This window comes from Equus caballus, chromosome X (genome assembly GCF_041296265.1).
Source record: "Equus caballus isolate H_3958 breed thoroughbred chromosome X, TB-T2T, whole genome shotgun sequence".
Classification (NCBI taxonomy): Eukaryota; Metazoa; Chordata; class Mammalia; order Perissodactyla; family Equidae; genus Equus; species Equus caballus.
The window spans coordinates 19,410,195-19,431,811 of NC_091715.1; the positions used below are offsets into that span (position 1 = coordinate 19,410,195).

Below are 21,617 nucleotides of genomic sequence, written 5' to 3' on the forward strand. Positions count from 1 at the left end.
AGCACACAGAAAACAAACATCCTGTTTATGCCGAGACGGGGTCCTGTTTTCATATCCCAGGAGTGACCTCAAGAAGCAGCTGAACACGCTGACCAGTTACTGTCTCAACATTAATTACGCCCAAAGCAGCACCGTTGTTCTTGAGTCTTGGCAAATGCACTCTGACAAGCAGATGGAGAATTCTGAGCAGTGGTGTTCCATGGATGAATTCACTGAGCTATCCAGGAGCCCATGCTGCAGCTAACCCATCCTGGCAGCTCTCTATGCTCAAAATAAAATATTACCAGTATCCCGCAGGAGAGAAAATACAACATAGGGGTTGAACTTTAGAGCCCAACAGACGTGGATTCTAATCCCAGCTCTGCTACTTATCACTGGGAGAGTGACTCAAACTCTCTAAGCCTCAGTTGTCTGCTTTTAAAACATGGTGAAGTTTTGAGAATTACATGTGATCACATATATGAGCAAACAGTAATGCTTAGTGACGTTTGCTAATTATTAATAGTAGTAGAAATTTAGGGCCATTTGTGGCGATCTTCATTTGTGTTTTGGGTTCTGTCTTTTCCCGGCCCCCACTCCAAGAAGGTGCCCAGCCTCTTGATACAAACTCCCCCCTCAGAAGCTGTGAAGTGCAAGTTGTTGGTAGACAGCCTGCCTTCCTGAATACTGTTTTCCCCAAGCCAGAGCTCCGTGGGAGAATTCTGTAAGGAAGAAGATCAAGAGAGAGAAGATTCCTCCAAACAAAAAAAGAGGCCAAAGGTCTGAGGATCCCACAGGCAGCGGGAGCCAGCAGCAGAGTCTCAAGAGGGATGAGGACATGGTGCCCTAAGCACTGGGGTTCCACCTGGGCACGGACTGCAGGTGCCTCCCCTTCCATAGGCGCAGTGGATCTGCTTCCTTCTAGAAAATCTATGGACTCAGATGATAAGGGTAGTGCAAAAACAGCACTAGGCTGAAGACTGGAAGCCCCTTCCCTGTTTCTACCAACATTTTGGAATCTTGTTCGACTCTAGGGAGGTACAGAGAGCCCAACAAGGACTGAGACTGAATTTCCCACGAGTCAGGCAAAATGGCCTCTTAGAGAAATATTTAATTTCAGTTAAAATACAATAGAGCATAAACTCATGTTTATGAGGTAATATCTATATCTGTTATAGTAGGAGTAGTATTAATTTATTACTGTTATTTTTTTATTCCCATCTTGTGGGGCAGAGGTGGGTATCTGGTGACTCACATCCTTATAAAACATTTTTTAGGGAAAAAACTCTCTGATATAAATTTTAATTTCTTGACTTGTTTTTTAAATGAACTTTTAAATTAAAATGGAGGAAAAAAAGGATTTTACAACTAGGTAGTTTCAATTCACTAAAACAACACCAACAGGATGAGCTTGCATAAAAGAATTTCCAAATTATTACTGGCTACATGCTTAAACATTAGAAACACAGGTATTACAATCATAGTGCAAAATCATGGCAGTTTGTGGCGCCTGTTACTGCCTAAGGTTGAGAAGTAGACTGTAGGACCTCCAGTTATCACAGTTTCTGGTTTTTGGAGCAATGATTTCTGCCAAATACCAAGTATTTCAAGCAAGTACCTGTCTGTACCCTTGCTCCGATCACAGTGGTTTCATGAGCAAAGTCCTTGCTCTAACCAGGGGGAATTCCTACAACAAACCTACCTGCATGTGTAAGAGGGCCCACAATTAATATAGCAGCTTCCTTCAACTCACCATAAGCGTTGTATTTGCTAACTACACACACAATATCAAGAGCAAGTCTTTCAACCAACAAGACAGAATACCTATTCATAAAGGGCTCTCTGACTTGCCTCACTATAGAAATGTCTGCCATTAAGTTGGTTTGTGATACTCAAGCAAGATAGTCTAGGCAATGGTCTTCAAACTGGGGCACACATACCTCTGGGGATACACTAAGACTTTTCAAGAGGTATACACGCGCAGAAAGCTTTAAAGGAATCAGTTTCCAGATCCTCAACTTCCACGGTACCCTTTCCTAAAATTAATGCACCCGAGAAAGCCTCTGTGTCCAAAAGCACCTTTGCTCCACTTTAGAAAAGAAAGACACCATTATTCAAACCTTCCTGTGTTGCACTGCAAGAGGTAGGAGGCGAGACTTCAGGTCAAACCAAATGGAAACCTCGTTTAAGGACTATTCAAAGCACCACGAACCTGTAAAGGCTTCCTGCCTTTCCCTGTCTGACACGCATTTCCATTATAGGTGAAGCCGGGTGTTAGAAACTACATATGGTAGAGTGGAGAATAATGCAAATTTTTGCCGAACAACTTTGCCTCTTCCTTCTCCCAATTGTCATCAAAGGACACAAGGATCTTGAGGAATAAGGCCCAGGAATTCAAAGCAAAAGGAGTGTTGGAAAGAAATAGCAAATGCTAAAAATGGCTTTTTCGTGTAGTCAAGGGTAAGCATTTTTCCAGCTAGTCTCAATACTCATATTGAATCCTAAAAATGCCTTTTCTCTTTTAGTTAAGAGTAAGCATTTTTCCCAGCTATTCACTTCAAAATCACTTCAATAAGCCAAAGCTGTGTAGGCTGGTACCACTGCTTCTTAGAAATGTAACTGGAATATCTTCTGGAATTATCAAATTTTTCAAAATACATTGGAACAAACAAATGGATAAAACATTTACATGACTTTATTTCAGATTTCATATGCATTACAGGCATACCTTGGAGATATTGCAGGTTAAGTTCTAGACCACTAAAATAAAACAAATATTGCAATAAAGTGAGTCACACAAATTTTTTGGTTTCCCAGTGCATATAAAAGTTATGTTTACACTATAGTATAGTCTATTAAATGTGCAATAGCATAGGTCTAAAAACAATGTACATACCTTAATTCAAAAATAGTTTATTGCTAAAAAATGCTAACCATCATCTGAGCCCTCAGTAAGTCATGATCTTTTTGCTGGCAGAGCGTGTTATAAAAAATGCAATATCTGCAAAGCACAATAAAGTGAAGCACAATAAAACAAGGTATGCCTATATTTAAAAAGGAAGCTGAAAATCTATTTGATCAACTCACATCATAAAAGACTTATTCCATTTACAGATAATCCTTATCCCATTTCATCTTCCAAAATGTTTATTATTTTCTGTCTCCTCATAACAAAAAATAAAATATCTACTGACAAATTTTTTTTAGTAGTATATTCCGTTTTCTATCCTTGAATACATAGGAAAAGTATAACCATGGTGTCTAATAAAGATAATTAAGTCATTTCTGATTTTATATTTTATTTTATTATACTCAAAAGTCAAATCAGAGTTTGATACACACACACCAATATTTAGAGAAGGAATAAAATGACTTTTTTTATCAACTCCTCTCTTTATAAATATCATATAACTTTATCAGTTACATTGCATTACTATAAATTAAGCACACTGATTGTCTCGTTTATAACTTATTATAATTACCTCATTTTAATCTTTTTTTTTTTTTTTTGAGGAAGATTAGCCCTGAGCTAACTACTGCCAGTCCTTCTCTTTTTTTGCTGAGGAAGCCTGGCCCTGAACTAACATCTGTGCCCATCTTCCTCTACTTTATATGTGGGATCCCTACCACAGCATGGCGTGCCAAGCAGTGCCATGTCTGCACCCAGGATCTGACCAGCGAACCCCAGGCCGCCAAGAAGCGGAACGTGCAAACTTAACCACTGCGCCACCGGGCCGGCCCCTCATTTTAATCTTGACTGATTCTATCTCATACAATGCATTCTATAATTTATTTCTCAGTAATTTTTATAAAGCTTCTTGAAATACATTTGAATTGAAAAGACTTTTCCTCTCAAAAAATTAAAAATAGAAATACTATGTGATCCAGCTATCACACTACTGGGTATTTATTCAAAGAACATGAAATGAACAATACAAAGAGATTTATGCACCCCAACGTTCATTGCAGCATTATTCACAATAGCCAAGACGTGGAAGCAACCTAAGTGCCCATCAACAGATGAATGGATAAAGAAGATGTGGTATATACATACAATGGAATACTAGTCAGCCATAAAAACAGACAAAATCGTGCCATTTGCAACAACATGGATGGACCTTGAGGGTATTATGTTAAGCAAAATAAGCCAGATAGAGAAGGACAAACACCATATGATTTCACTCATATGTGGAGGATAAACAAACACAAGGATAAAGAGAACAGATCAGTGGTTACCATGTGGGAGGAGGGTGACGGGGTAAAAGGGCATGTGCATATGGTGACGGATAAAATGTAGACTACTGGGGGTGAGCAAGGTGCAGTCTACACAGAAACCGACAGATAATAATGTACACCTGAAATTACACAATGTTATAAACCAATATGACCTCAATAAAATAATTTAAAAAAACAAAAGACTTTTCCTTGGTTTCTAGGTTTTTAGTAGGTTTGCCAATTAGGCTAGATGATGTTTTCCACAAATTTAGTAAGTTAAAACTGCAGCCCCAAGGTTTCGTTTTTTTAAAAAGAAAAAAGTTTTAAGCAAATGATAAGAGCATTTTATCAAAAATTATTGGAGCGGCAACGGTATAATAAAATTACCAATATTTCCATTTCCCCAACCCTTTCTGAGTATATCTGGTTGAATAAGTTGCTTTCAAGTAAAAGTGTAAGGGTTATAATTAAAAGTCATTTGAGGGGCAAGCACCATGGCCGAGTGGTTAAGTTCGCGCACTCTGCTTGGGCAGCCCAGGGTTTCACTGGTTCGAATCCTGGGCACGGATGTGGCACCGCTCATCAAGCCATGCTGAAGCAGCGTCCCACATGCCACAACTAGAAGGACCCACAACTGAAAATACGCAACTATGTACCAGGGGGCTTTGGGAGAAAAAGGAAAAAAAACCTTTAAAAGTCATTTGATAAGTTTTGGTAAAGCCTTTTTATTATACTTCCCAGAGAAGGAGAAAGCAAATTATTCTAATACTTTGGAAACAAATCTTTTTTTCAGGTCAGGTCATTTCTAATCCATTCCTTGCAACAAATTTGAAAGAGGATCTTAACAAATTGTCACTTGATAGAACATTACAATCATTTTGATGACAATAATAATAAATTATTTTTGTGATATTTGGCAAATAATTCACGATTTCAAAGTTTGAGTGGCATTGCTATAACAAACTTCTTCCATTCCTGTCTAAATATTTGTGTGAACAAAATATTTCAGCACTTACATCTATAACAAGGAAAAATAGGTATAACATCAATGTTAAACCCTGTCTCATTCTAGCAATAATATATTCATCCACAAATAATGAGATCCCCCTCATCTCATTTAAATGTTAGAGAACACCAAACAGAATAAATGCCAAAGAAGAAATCTAGAAAGAAGCCAGAGGGGAAAATGAAAAACATCTTACCTATAGAGGAGTAAGGATAAAAATTACATTGGACTTCTCCACAGAAACAATGCAAGCAAGAAGAGAATAGAGTGAAATATTTACAGTGTTGAGAGAAAAAACCCCACCAACCTAGAATTCTGTACCTGGCAAAATTATTTTTTAAACGAGGAGCGATCACTTCTTGGCCTTTTGGCTAAGATCAAGTGTACTATCTGTTCTTATCAGTTTAAAAGAGAAGGAGAAATAAAGACTTCCTCAGACAAACAAAATTGAGGGAATTTGTTTCCAGTAGACTTGCTTTGCAAGAAATGTTTTTAAAAGTTCTTCAGAGAAAAAAAAGTTTTTCAGAGTGAAGAAAAATGATATGGGTCAGAAATTCAGATCTACATAAAGGAAGGAAGAGCAGTAGAGAATGAATAAATGAAGTTAAACAAAACTTTTATTTTTCTTATTCTTAATTCATCTAACAGATAATTTGTTCAAAATAATAACAGCAACAATGTGTTCAATTTTATGTACATATGAAATGAATGACAGCAATGATATGAGGGATGGGAGGGAAGAATTAGAAACATTTTGTTTTTGTAAGGTACTTGCACTACTGGTATAGTGTTATTTGAAAGTGGACTTGGATTAGTTTAGAATGTATATTGCACTCTAGGGCAACCACTAAAAGGTAAAAAAAGAAGTATAATTGATATGCCAAGAAAGGAGAGAAAATGGAATTATACGAAATGCTCAATTAAAACCACAAAAGGGAGAAAAAGCATGGAAGACAAAAGTAGGAACAAAGAACTAAGACAACAAATAGAAAACAGAGACAATGTGGTAGATAGTAAACCAACTATATCAATAATCACTTTGAACGTCAATGATCTAAATTCACCAATTAAAAGAGATTGTCAGAGTGGATCAAAAAACAAAACCCAACTATATGTTGTCTACAAGAAACCCACTTTAAACATAAAGACACATCTACATTAAAAGTAAAGGGACGGAGATACACTATGCTAACACTAATCAAAAGGAAGTGGGAATAGCTACAATAATTTCAGACAGAGCAGACTTCAGAGCAAGGAAAGTTATCCAAGATAAAGAGGGGCATTACACAATGATAAAGGGGCAAATATTCTAAGAAAACATAACAGTCCTTAATGTGTATGTGCCTAACAACAGAGTCAAAATAAGTTAAAGCAGAAACTGATAGAACTGCAAGGAGAAATAGATAAATCCACTATTATAGTTGAAGACTTTAACACCCCTCTATCAGAAATGGACAGATCTAGCAGACAGAAAATGAATAAGGACACAGTTAAACTCAAAAGCACCATCAATCAACTGCATGTAATTGACATCTACAGACTGCTTCATCTAACCACAGCAGAATATACACCCTTCTCAAGCTCACATGGAACATTCACCAAGATAGACTACATTCTGGGCTATGAAACATACCTTAGCAAATTTAAAAGAATAGAAATAATACCACATCTGCTCTCAGACCACAATGGAATTAAACTAGGAAACAACAGAAAGACAGCTGGAAAATCCCCAAATACTTGGAAATTAAACAACACACTCCTATATAGCACATGGGTCAAAGAATAAACCTCAAGAGAAATTTTTTAATATTTTGAACTTAATGAAAATGAAAACATAACTTATCAGGATTTGTAGGATTCAGTGAAAATAGTGCTTAGAGGGAAATTTATAGCATTGAATATATATATTGGAAAAGAGAAAAGATCTAAAATGTATAATCTAAGTTTCCACTTTAGGAAGCTAGAAAAAGAGCAAATTAAATCCCAAGTAAGCAGAAGGAAAGAAATAATAAAACTCAGAGCAGAAATCAATGAAACTGAAAACAGGAATCAATAGAGAAAATCAATGAGACCAAAAGCTGGTTTTCTGAAAAGATTAATAAAATTGGTAAGCCTCTAGCCAAGCTAACTAAGGAAAAAAGAGAAAAGACACAAATTACTAATATCAGAAATGAAAGAGGGGACATTACTACAGATCTCAGGAGCATTAAGGGATAATAAAGGAATATTATGAACAATGCTACACCCACAAATTTGATAACATAGATGAAATGGACCAATTCCTTGAAAGATAGAAGCCGCCAAAACTCACACAAGAAGAAACAGACAATCTGAATAGGCCTATATCTCTTAAAGAAATGCAATCAATAATAAATAACCTTTCAAAAGAGAAAGCACCAGGCCCAGATGGGTTCACTGGTGAATTCTACCAAACTTTTAAGGAAGAAACCATACCAATTCTCTACAATCTCTTCCAGAAGACAGAAGCAGAGGGAATACATTCTAACTCATTCTATGAGGCTAGCATTACCCTAATACCTAAACCAAGGACAGTACAAGAAAAGAAAACAACAGACCAATATCTCTCATGAACATTGATGCAAAACTCTTCAACAAAATATTAACAAATCAAATCCAATAATGTAGAAAAAGAATTATACACCTCAACAAATTGGGATTTATCCCAGATATGCAAGGCTAGTTTAACATTTGAAAATCAATGTAATCCATCACACTAACAGGCTAAAGAAGAAAAATCACATGATCATATCTATAGATATAGCAAAGCATTTGATAAAACCCAATACTCATTAATGATAAGAACTCTTAGCAACTATGACTAGAGGGGAACTTCGTCAACTGGATAGAGAGCATCTACAAAAAACCAACAGCTAACATCATACTTAATGGTGAGAAACTCAAAAGTTTCCCACTAAGACCAGGAACAAGGCAAGGATGTCCCCTCTCACCACTGCTTTTCAACTTGTACTGGAAGTCCTAGCTAGTACAACAAGACAAGAAAGGGAAAGAAAAGCTATACAGATTGGGAAGCGAAGAAGTAAAACTGTTCTTGTTCACCGATGACATGATTGTCTACATAGAAAATTTGAAAGAATAGACAAAGAAACTCCTAGAAACAATAAGCAATTACAGCAAGGTTGCAGAATACCAGGTTAATATACAAAAGTCAATCACTTTCCTATATACAGGCATACCTAGTTTTATTGCACTTCACTATAGTGTGTTTTTTATAAGACCCTTCATCAGCAAAAAGATTACGACTCACTGAAGGCTCAGATAATGGTTAGCATTTTTTAGCAATAAAGTATTTTTTAATTAAAGTATGTACATTTTTTTAGACATAATGGTATTGCACACTTAATAGACTATAGTATATTGTAAACATAACTTTTATATGCACTGGGAAACCAAAAAATTCAAGTGACTCACTTTATTGTGCTATTTGCTTTATTGTGGTGGTCTGGAACTGAACTCGCAATATCTCTGAGGTATGCCTGTACCAGCAATGAGTAAGTGGACTTTAAAATTAAAAACACATTACCATTTACATTAATATCCCCCAAAAGTGAAACATTTAGGTTTAAATCTAACAAAATATGTACAAGATCTATACGAGGAAAACTACAAAACTCTGATGAAAGCTATCAAAGAAGAACAAAATAAATGGAGAGATAGTCCATGTTTATGGATAGGAAGACTCAATATTGTCAAGATGTCAGTTCTTCCCAACTTGATCTATAGATTCAATGCCATGCCAATCAAAATAACAGCAAGTTATTTTGTGGCTATCGATAAACTGATTCTAAAGTTTACATGGAGAAGCAAAAGACCCAGAATATCCAAATCAATATTGGAAGAGAAGAACAAAGTTGAAGGACTAGCACTACCCAACTTCAAAACTTACTATAAAGCTACAGTGATCAAGAAAGTGTGGTATTGGTGAAAGAATGGACAAATAGATCAATGGAACAGAATACACAGCCCAGGCATAGACCCACATAAATATAGTCAACTGATCTTTGACAAGGGAGAAAATGCAATACAATGGAGCAAAGATAGTCTTTTCAACAAATGGTGCTGGAACACTGGACATCCACGTGCAAAAAAATGAATCTAGATACAGACCTTATACCCTTCACAAAAATTAACTCAAAATGTATCATAAATCTAAATGTAAAACACAAAAGTATAAAACTCCTAGAAGATAACATAGGAGAAAACCTAGGAGACCTTGGGTATGACAATGACTTTTTAGATACAACATCAAAGGCACAAACCATCAAAGACACACCTGATAAGCTGGACTTCATTAAAATTAAAAACTTCTCTGTGAAAGACAATGTCAAGGGACTGAGAAGACAAACCACAGACTTACACAGAAAATACTTGAAAAAGACGTATCTGATAAAGGACTGTTGTCCAAACTATAGAAAGAACTCTTAAAACTCAACAGTAAGAAAATGAACAACCTGATTAAAAAATTGGCAAAAGATATAAACAGACACCTCACCAAAGAAGATATCCAGATTGCAAGTAAGCATATGAAAAGACGTTCAACATCACATGTCACCAAGGAATTGCAAAATGAAGCAACAATGAGATACCACTATATGCCTATTAGAATGGTCAAAACCTAAAAAACTGACACCACCAAGTGCTGATGAGGAAACAGAGCAATAAGAACTCTCATTCAGGGGGCAGGCTCCGTGGCCGAGTGGTTAAGTCACATGCTCTGCTTCAGCTGCCCAGGGTTTCGCCAGTTCGGATCCTGGGAGCAGACATAGCACCGCTTATCAAGCCATGCTGAGGCAGCGTCCCACATGCCACAACTAGAAGGACCCACAACTAAAAATATACAACTATGTACCCTGGGGCTTTGGGGAGAAAAAGGAAAAATAAAATCTTTAAAAAAAAAAAAAAGAACTCTCATTCATTGCCGGTGGGGATGCAAAATGGTACAGTCATTTTGGAAGATACTTTGGCAGTTTCTCACAAAACTAAACATACTCAACATACAATCCAGCAATCCCGCACATTGGTATTTACCCAAATGAATTGAAAACTTATGTCCATACAAAAACCTGCACACAGATGTTTATAGCAGCTTTATTCATAACTACCAAAACTTGGAAGTAATCAAGATGTCCTTCAGGAGGTGAATGGATAAATAAACTGTGTTACATCCAGACAATGGAGTATTATTCAGCACTAAAAAGAAATGAGCTAGCAAACTATGAAAAGACATGGAAGAACCTTAAATGCATATTACTAAGTGAAAGAAGCCAATCTGAAAAAGGTATATCCTATATGATTCCAGTCTTATGACATTCTAGAAAAGGCAAAACTATGGAGACAGTAAAAAGATCAGTGGTTGCCAGGGGTTGGGCGGAGGGAGGGATGAATAGGCAGAGTGCAGAGGATTTTTAGGGCAGTGAAACTATTCTGTATGATATTACAGTGGTAGATACGCGTCACTATGTATTTGTAAAAACCCATAGAATGTACACAGGTTACCACATACATTTACCCAAGAGTAAATTTGAATGTAAACTGTGGACTTTGGGTGATAATGATGTGTCAGTATAGGTTCAGGGACCGTAACAAGTGCACCACTCTGGCGGGGGATGTTGATAATGGGGAAGCTATGCATGTGTGAGTATATGGGAATCCTCTGTACTTTCTGCCCGATTTTTCTCTGAATGTAAAACTTCCCTAAAAAATAAAGTTTATTAATTTTTGAAAATGTCAATATTTACAAAATATTCCAGAAATTACATCTTTTATAACTATTTAAATTTAGGATGGAAAATTTTAGATGTCAACTTAAAAATTTTCAAGAAGGTATATAGCTTTTCAAAATTCTTTTAGGGATTGTGGGAAACAAAGTTTGAACACTCTTAGTCTAAGACAGTGGTTTTCAATAGGGTCTTTACCACCCCCAGGAAGCATTTTTGGAAATTTGTGGGGCATCTTTAGTTCTCACAATGATTGGAGGAAGCCATTGGCATTCGGTGGGCAGGGTGCCAACGATGCTAAATATCTTGCAATGTGTGGGGCAGCCCTACATGAGAATTTTCCCACATCCCACAAGATTTCTAAATGTCCCTGAATAATTATTTAAAATTATCTGGGTCTAGAACCTAACTTTGTTTTACATATAATCACAAAGTATTTCTGGAATAGCTGCGATAGATGCTGGATTTCAGAGGAAGGCAACTACTGTATACATCAAAGGAAGACTGAACTTTGCCTTGTCTACAATTTTACCAAAATCTGTTTGCCATAGCAGTGCTACTGATGGGATGTGAGCTCCAACACCATGCTCCTGTAGAAGTCTGCCTACACACAGGAGGTTGGAGACTCCAGTTAACAGACTCACTCAGAATCAAATATAATTAAATTAGTGGAGACACACGAAATACGAGATCACACTGAATTTTATTAATAGAGTGGTTAAAAATATTTCATAGTATTGTCATCCAGTTATTTTAAATGGGATAATAAGAACAAGAAATCAGTGGAGGGGGCTGGCCCCGTGGCCAAGTGGTTAAGTTCGCGCACTCCACTTCTGCGGCCCAGGGTTTGGCCAGTTCAGATCCCGGGCACGGACGTGGTACCGCTCATTAGGCAACAAACACTGAGGCGGCGCCCCACATGCCACAACTAAAAGGACCCACAACTAAAAATATGCAACTATGTACTGGGGGGATTTGGGGAGGAAAAGTAGAAGAAAAAAAAAACCAGTGGAGAAAATAACATATTGAAATTATTTATTATTTATTGTCTATGTTGCTCATGGTTTTTCACTCTTACTCTGTCCTATACCCAGAAGTCTACACACCACTTCTTCATACCTTCGTGTAGTACTGCTTCATTTCCCATTCGTACTCTAGTACCTGTCACCTACCAAAAGATACGGTCTTCAAGGTGATCTTAGTAGTGTAACATGCTCTTGGCTTCCATGGAGAACCCACGTAATAGGCATTGCATTTCTTTGTAAATCTGCTACAGGGGACAACATTCATTGGATTATTCAATGCTCTTTATGCAGCAACCCTCTGAAAAACTTACTGCAGAACTCAGGGCAGGAAAAGCTAGTTCATCCTAATGGAGCAGTATCAGGTCTAGCAGCTGAGAGTTAGGGAATGATTGTGTGGCTCCTTTGCCGTGGCTGCTAAAAAGTTCAGGATATCTTTTTGGGGGTTTTCTCCTTCTCTTCTGCTTTAATTCTTGGCTCTGAATTCCAGTCCATATTAATTTCTCCGAGTATTAAATCATCTGTGCTTTTATGGAAAGCTGCCTTAAGATATACAAATCAATGAAACAAGGTGTCGCTGTAGCTGCCATGTCTTCTCCACTTGTCTCAACACAATTGTCTCGACTGGTGAGGAGAATGCTGCACAGGGAAGGTTCTATGTCCTGGCTGTTATGTGTCCTTACTTCATTCAGGTCTCTGCACAAACGTCAACACTTCAGAGGGGCCTCCTCTGGCCTCCCTACCTAAAACAGCCCTCCGTCCCCCAACCAGTCACTCTTTTCTCTTACCCTATATTTCTTCATGGTACCACTACTATTTGTTTACTGGGCAGTGTCTGCCTCCTCCTCAGACTCTCAGTTCTCTGAGGACATAGTCTGCTTTGCTCACGGCTGCATCCTCAGTGTACAGAAGAATGCCTGGCACATAGTAGGAACTCAATAAGTAGTTGTTCAATGAAGGACTCATTCAGGGAATCAGTGCAACCATTGGTGCCTAATGACCTAGAGAGCCTCTGAAATTAATTTACCGCTTTCTCCAATTTACAAGAATGTACTGAAAGCTGCATATTTCCTTTGATCTTACTTTGGATGTGACAACCCAGGGCCATGGCTAGTGTTCCCGTTAAGTGTGACCCACACCTAACCACCTCCAAACTTGGGTCGCCAAAATGACCAAAGCTCACACACTGCAGAGGTCTCTCCAGGGCCCCAGCAGCTTGGGACCAGACTCCAGGTGGTCATGCTCACTCAAGAGATGGTTTTCCACTCAAGATAAAGGAAAGTGAACAAGGGATGGGTTCCCTGCCTGCCTTGGGTTCCCTCTGCACGACTTGTTCAGTAACCATTGCCTTTTATCATCTCTTCCTTCTGGAAAGAACTCCATTCACTAACCACGTGGTCACTATCCTCGGCAAAAACTGTAGAAGGGTTCCACTTAAATATCCAAAAACTAGTTTTAAGCTTGCAGAAGATAACAAAATACCATAAAAAGCAGGTACACAGTCTCTTACCAGCACCTTTTTTCTCACAGTAGAGGTCTAAGGGTTGATGGTGCCTAGTTCATGTAATGCCACAAAAACTGACCATGGTAAAAGGATATGCTGCTTCTAGAAGCTACGGAGGTGAGATGCAGGTCTCCCTAGTGAGATACTATCCCTTTTACCCAAATTGAAATCTGTGGGCCTTCTGGAAGAGGAAAATTTCAACCCACATCTAACCACCCTTCTCTCTCCACAAGCTTATAAAGTTAGTCAGTTCTTTCATTGTGAACCAAGATTACTTGAGTATATAAATCTCCATTTCTTTAAGACACTGTGCATAAATTCAACTAATTAGGGCTGTCATAAGCCACAACTGTTAGCATGACATCGTCCTAAGTGCTGTGGGTCACACAAAGGAAACAGACCATGACCTCGTTTACCCTTAATCACCCTGAACGCTGTCAGCTCTCTGAGACTTGAAATCAGAATGATACTGCTTTTCTCCTAACCCTCTAGAAAATTTTAGAAACGTAAATTGGATCATGCCTCAAACACAAGAAGAAAAGCATTAATGGAAAACATGAAGTAGATACCCTTGGTGGTATTATTAGTCTGTCTCTCTCCTGGGATCAGTGGTGTATAATCCTATGATATAATTTCTCCTATGGTTTTTCACCCGTTATTTTAAATTTCAGGCAGTGAACAAGTGTGCCAGTATGGGCTGAATCAGGAGCATTAACAATGTGAGATTTTAATGATGAACTTTGAAAGGTGTCCTTTTCAGGAAGCACATTATAAAGGAGTTTTCTAGATAAAGAAAAAATGTACTTCTTACCTCCTACCAGCAAGTAGCTGTTGGGAAACAATGTTTTGGCTTGCATAAGTGCCCTTGCGTGACCCGAGTGGAAGAGGTCAAATATTCCATCTGCATAGACTCTGACAGGCCTGTCAACTGTGGAAGGAAAAAAACATCATCAATAGAACTGTAGAATAAGGAATCCCAGTTACCTGATTCTTCCCTCAGGATAGCACTGTAAGAAAGTTTACCTGGATAAAACACGATGTCTGCGTACCATTGGTTTCAAATGAGTGCATGAAACTAATTTTACAAAGAAGTTCTTCTAAGGACATCACAGCAGAGTAAAAACATAACAAAATTAAGAGCAACCCAGAACACACATTTTTAGCCAACAAGAAAGACAAGCACAGAGCACTGGGGAGTTCTCTTGATCCCAAGTGGAGTCTCAGCCGACTGAGCGGGCAGATTCAGGCAGAGTGGGCATAGCCAAACGGTTGGCAGAGTCAGCCTAGTGGAATACCAAGGCAGGAGTAACTGAGGAACTCAAGGAAAACGACAAACGACTTCATCCTTGAGTCTGGCAGTCCTGAATGAAGACACCCAGATCCTGTTCCTAAAGGCAGTGTTGTGCTGGAGTCTGCTCGTACTGCTCAGAGAGACAGCTACACACCTTTTTTCCCAACTCCAAGTCACACCGGTAGTCTGAAATCAGCCTTGGTAGGAGTGTTTACACCACAAAAATTGGCAAGTGCTACAAATTAGGGCTTATTTCCCTCTGGGGGACCAACTGTTAAACATTTACCAGCATACCACTGCACAAAGGTCACTCTGTAACCTCTTCAGTATCATAAGAGATGGGGTGGGGGACGACACATGCCCCAAAGGAGGAGAGTCAGGATGTAACAGTTACATGTAGGCGTGGTGCTCAGGACTGGAGGCAAGGGACCAACACTACAGTCTTTCCTAGGGAGAAAGGTCAAGAGGGAGGAGGCCACAACAGACACGCTCAGTGGCATATGGTGCTCTGGGAAGTGCCATTCCATGAGGAAGAGGGAAACACTTCACCTCAGCGCCCTGGGAGCCAGGAGGCTGTGCTAGAAACTGTAGGATGACACTTCTGCTGAGCCAGCCCAAAGACCCATCCCCTCAAATAAGAGGGGGACATCGAGGGGTTGGGTGTCAACTTTTCCACCATTCTGGACTCTCAACAAAGGAACTAAAAAGTGAAAATATGGTGAATGACAAGCTAAATATGGCAAACTGAACACACACACGCTTATCTCCACTTCCTCCCAAACACCATAAGAATTACAGAGAAATAATTACAGAGGTATAATCCTGTAAAGGCAGAGAAAACAAGAAAGGCAACGACAGTGGGTGAGAGATGTCAAAACATTTTGGAAAGTTGATTGTCAAGTGCTGAGTCCCTACAGGGAACAAGAGTCTGGGGTTGGGGGGCAGGTAGACAAAGGGATTGCTGGTTTGTTGTTATTTTTAATAAGACTAAGAGTCCTACCGACGTTTTAAACTACATGCTTGTATTATATTGATGTTATAAAAATAAATTTTAAAAAAGAAATCAATGCAAACTTTTGTTGAATGATCTTTAAGAGTTAGATTTGAAATTGTGATTATTTCTTGACGTAGTACAACCTCGTTAATTTGGAACATAAATTAAAAGGAGTGTTACATTAATAGATTCAGATGATACAATGTTTCTAATAAATTAAATTTCTCTAATAAAAAAAACTCGAGAGACTTTATGTTAGATCGGGAATTGCAATTATTCCCAATTATACACCATTTTGAACAAACAGAATTGCCTTCACAGGATTATACCGTATTCTAAATAAGGCACAGTAAATAGAAAATGCTTTGAAATAACAAACCATCTAATGAGGGATCCTTGATTTCAATGCTCTTATTCAATTTGAATTCAATTGAGGAAAATTTGTTTTAAGATATAAAGCCCAAGGGAAAACAGATGGCAGTTTTGCACAACTTTTTGTTACTGATTCAGAGGTGATCAAGACAGATGAATTCAGGAAGCAAGGAGGAAAGGAGAGAAAGATGACATAATTACTGAGAAAAAGGCCATTTAGTAAATCTTTGAAGAGTATTTGTGGAGCTGATTTTGCAATAAGCCCATTTTTAAAAATCGTCATGTGTCAGCAATTTCCAGACTGGGAAACTGCAGGACCAAAAAAATAAACCAAGTCTCTTCAATAAGCTTATAAACTTCAAGGAAAAAAAGAACAGAAAGAGATGGAGAGGGGACTTGGAGATTAAGAAATTTAACAGACATCTCAACATGTTATAATGTATGGACATTACTTGGATTTGGGTTCAAATAACTATAAATAAATGATGACATAAGACAATTGGGAAGTGGAACACTAGATATTTGATGACATTAAAGAACTGTTAATTTTTTAGGTGAGATAATGATATAGTGGTTATGTTTTTATAAACAGAGTTCTTCTTTTTTTTAGACATATATAAAGAAACATTTATGGATGAAATGACAGGAAGCCTGGGATTTCATTTCAAATAACTCAAGAGGGGAGAGTAGACGGGGGTGTGGTGAGGCAACACTAGCCGCGGACACAGGAAGGGCCATTATGTCGGTCCGCTTCTGTGTATGTTTGAAATTCTCTATAACAAAATTTTTATTAGAGTGTGGCTTTTTTAGTTAGTTTGTATGTTTATTTGTTTTAATCTTTTTTTTTTGAGGTTTTTCTGGGCACCCGTTTAGTCATCTGGGGACTCTCCAAAGTGTCCACGTTGGGAACCACTGGTCTGTGAAGCTGGAGGTTTGGCAATGATCACAAGTGAGAACACAACTATTGCATGGCATGGAAGAGAGACCTTGGTGGCTCCTAATGATCCCTCCCTCCTGGTGTTCATACCTTTGTGAGAACCCTCCCTTTGAAGCGTGAGTGGGACCTGTGACTTGCTTCTAACCAGTAGAATATGGCAAAGATGACAGATGTCATTCCCATGATTGTGTTACATTACATAACACTCCATATTGCTAGCAGAGTCAGTCTTTCTCCCTTGGTGGCTTTGAAGAAGTAAGCTGCCATGTTGTGAGAGAGCCTATAGAGAGGGCCACAAAGCAAGGAACTGCAGGTGGCCTCTAGGAGCTGAGGATGGATGGCCTCTGGCTGACAATCAGCAAAAAGCTATATCACTGGTCTTACAATTGCAAGGAAACAAATTCTGCCAACAACCTGAGTGAGCTTGGAAGCAGATCTATCACCAATCAAGCCTCCAGATGAGAACGGAGCCCTGCATGACCCCTTGAATGCAGCCTTGTGAGACACTGAGCAGAGGACTCAGCTAAGCCAGGCTCGGACTTTTGACCTGTAGAAATTATGATATAATAAATATACATTGTTTTAAGCCACTAGGTCTGTGGCAATATGTTATGCAGCAGAGAAAACTAATACAATGGCATTAAGCCTTTCTGCCCATAGATTATTATAAATTTTTTAAGTATTTCAAAGTAAATTCCTGTTTATCCTGAATAGCCAGAGTAAGGTATATCAGATAAATGTGAGGTTCTGATAAAATGCATGTCCGTATGCCATACGTTGATTGCCATGTTTCAAACAATTTAAATATAACAAACTACACATAACACCAAAATGATATTCAATATTTGCTTGAGGATCATGGATACAAATAATGACCACGGTACAGTACTGTGGGGAAAATTTGATTATTTTAACTTCCTGGATCTTGCATCAAATTTTTATAAGTTATTCAGCACTTATAAGTAAATGAAACGGTGAAGGGTGCTATGCTTACCTCACATCTCACGCCATATACACAAATTAACTCAAAATGGATCATAGACCTAAATGTAAGAGCTAAAAATATACAACTTCTAGACAAAAACAGGGAAAAATCTTAGTGACTTTGGGTTTGGCAAAAATTTCTTTAACAAGACCCAAAAAGGACACACTAGAAAACCAAAACCTTTTTTTTCTTCTTTTTTTTTGAGGATGATTAGCCCTGAGATAACATCCGCCACCAATCCTCCTCTTTTTGCTGAGGAAGATTGGCCCTGGGCTAACATCTGTGCCCATCTTCCTCTACTGTATATGCGGACACCTACCACAGCATGGCTTGATAAGTGGTGCATAGGTCCATGCCCAGGACTCAAACTGGTGAACCCTGGGCCACCAAAGCCAAGCACACAAACTTAACTACTGCGCCACTGGGCCAGCCCCAAGAAAACCAAAAACTCGATAAACTGGACCTTATTTACAACTTTTGAAAAAAGATTTTTTTTAATAAATAAAAACTTTCTCTCTTCAAAGGACATTTTTACAAAAATGAAAGTCAAGTCATAGACAAGGAGAAAATATTTGTAAAATATATATATCTGATGTAAGACTTATATCTAGAATATATAAAGAACACTCAAAACTGAATAAGACAAACAACTCATTTTTAAAAAGGGCAAAAAAATTGAACAGACACTTCACCAAAGAAAATAAATATATGGATGGCAAATGAGCACATGAAAAGATCCTCAATATCATTAGTCTTTAGGGAAATACAAATTAAAGCAAGGAGAAATCACTTCACACCCATTAGAATGGCTAAAAATTTTTAAAAATATACTGACCATACCAACTGTTGGTGAGGACAGAGAGCAACTGGAACACTCATACACTGCCAGTGGAAATGTAAAATGGTACAATCTGGAGCCAGCCCTGATGGCCTAGTGCTTAATGTTTGGTGCGCTCACTGCTTCAGCGGCCCGGGTTCGTTTCCCGGTCATGGAATCACACCACCTGTCAGTTGCCACGCTTTGGCGGTAGCTCACATAGAAGAACTTACAACTAGGATGTAAAACCATGCACTGGGGCGTTGGAGAGGGAAAAAAAAAGAGGAAGACTGGTAACAGATGTCAGTTCAGGGCGAATCTTTCCCTGCAAAAAAAAAATAATAATAATAATAAATAAAATGGTACAATCTCTTTGGAAAGCACTTTGGTAGTTGGTTAAAAAGTTAAACATACACCTTCCATATGGCCAGACAGGAGGCAATCACCAATTGTATCACATCTGAATTCATTTTTTTGCGGGGTGTGTTATGGCGTTTCTGGGTATTGCTTCAGATTCAGGCAACAACCAAACGGTGATTATTCCTTTTTGATTATGGTTATTAAAAACCTACATTTAAACAATGCCTTAAAAGTACATACAATTTGCAAAGCACGTATATTTCACTTAATCTTTGTATCAACTCTGCGAGGTAGGTATGGGAGAGCGGACTTACTATCCTCATTTCATAGAGGGGCAAATGGAAGCTCAGCAAAGTTAAGCAGATTACCCAATGTCATACAACCAACCCATGATGAAATTCTAGTGCAAATCATTGCCCCTTCTTCTAACTCGTGGTGCCCTCTAGAAAACTACATGCCAATATGGATTTTTTAAAAAGAGAGAGAGAGAGAGACTAGTACTAAATGCCCAGTAATTATAGTAACTAGTATTGTTTTTGTGTACAATTGATTTGCAAAAATTGTGGCATAAAAATTAACCTTTTAGAATCTAACAGTTACATATTCTATAAAGTTCACATAGCTTTATACAAACTTTATAATTTCCTTCTTCTTCTAACCAGCAGTAGTATTTTCAATAAATGATGATTGATGTTTGCTTTTTAAATACATTAAATTTAGGTTAAAAAAAGAGTACATTTAGCCAATCGCTGACACCAAGTTTAGTGGAAGAAAGCAGAAATTTTATTATTGTACAGCGCTGAGCAAGGAGAGAGGGCAGCTAAATGCTGAAATCCCAAACTCCCTGAAAAGATAAAAGGAAGGGTTTTTATTTGAGGTTTTAGGTAGGGGAGGGGGAGCATATGGCCTTGCTGGTCAATTTTTCCACCAGCCTGTGTTTGGCCTTGAGACTACTTGCAGAAAGGAGGGGGAGGAGAACGAATCCAGGTGGTTGTCCTTGGCCATTTGTCTCCATGGCAGATAGTGGATTCGGGAGCCAGGGAGTAAGCAGGGAAAGAGTGCTTTGTTTTACCCCATATATGCGGGGTTTAATGTAGGGAAACCGATACCAGGGCCAGTATCATACCTACAATGGAATATTATTCAGCCTTAAGAAGGAAGGAAATTCTGACACGTGCTACAACATGGATGAACCTTGAGGACATGATGCTAAGTGAAATAAGGCAGTCACAAAAAGACAAATACTGTGTGGTTCCACTTACATGAGGTATGTAGAGCAGTCAAAATCATAGAGCCAGAAAGTAGAATGGAGGTTGCCAGGGGCTGGGGGAGGGGAGAATGGGCAGTTACTGTTTAAGGGGGACGGAGTTTCAATTCCACAAGATGAAAAGAGTTATGGGGATGGATGGTGGTGACAGTTGCACAACAGTGTGAATGTATTTTAAACTGCTGAATTGTACACTTAAAAATGGTTAAGATGGTAAACTTTATGTTAAGTGTATTTTACCACAATAAAAAACTGTTTTTTTAAAAAAAAAGAGAGTGCATTTAAAGAAAAATTAAGTAAATTTTAGTACAGATGGCACACAAATAAAACAAAATTTGGGGGCCAGCCCGGAGGTGCAGCGGTTAAGTTCACACATTCTGCTTCGGTGGCCTGTTGTTTGCCAGTTCAGATCCCAGGCGCAGACATGGCACCACTTGGCATGCCATACTGTGGTAGGCGTCCCACATATAAAGTAGAGGAAGATGGGCATGGATGTTAGCTCAGGGCCAGTCTTCCTCAGCAAAAAAGAGGAGGATTGGCAGCAGATGTTAGCTCAGGCCTAATCTTCCTCAAAAAACAAAACAAAACAAAATTCATCAAGGTGGCTCTTGAAAAACGAATTTGGAAAACTCTATCCACTGTGGAAACAAAATAATACAAATCCCTTTTTGAGGAAAATAAGAAATCAGAAGTGAGTTTCTTTTTAAGAAAAAAATCAGCTTTAATGAAAAAGAACCTATGAAACTGTCACTTGGACTTTTCTTTATCTCCAGATAGAGGAATGATTCTCTTTGCCTCAGGATACATACTAAACCTTGTAGGCTCATAGCTCCATAGCTGGACTAGTTGAGTTAAGATCAAAGATGCTGATCCTGATTGCTCTACTGTATTCTTTCTCTTGAGGTTTCATCACCCTTGTGACTTCACAGACGAGGTCCAGGAGCTAAGAGCTATGAGCAGAGTTTGTCATGACCTGTTTTAGAATTTATACCCCAGGCCTTGTTTGGGCAGACCTAAGACTGTGAAACCTAGTGTAGGCAATTGTATTAAGTCATAAAACAGGGCTAGTGAAGGAGACAGTAAAAGACTTCAGTTATAACTATAATCTTGAA

At 38.3% G+C, this 21,617-nt stretch overlaps 1 protein-coding gene and 1 pseudogene across 10 annotated transcripts in view; one reads left to right on the forward strand and one right to left on the reverse strand.

Annotated features, from left to right (window-relative positions):
- PCYT1B (phosphate cytidylyltransferase 1B, choline) overlaps positions 1-21,617 on the reverse strand; it is a 152,295-nt gene that overhangs the window by 76,512 nt on the left and 54,166 nt on the right. For all 10 annotated transcript variants that reach the window (XM_070256822.1, XM_023633377.2, XM_023633376.2 and 7 more), the window contains one exon: positions 14,294-14,410. In XM_070256822.1, the coding sequence (XP_070112923.1) occupies positions 14,294-14,410 (117 nt within the window). The remainder of the gene's footprint in view (positions 1-14,293; positions 14,411-21,617) is intronic.
- LOC111771704 (U2 spliceosomal RNA) lies at positions 5,552-5,722 on the forward strand (annotated as a pseudogene).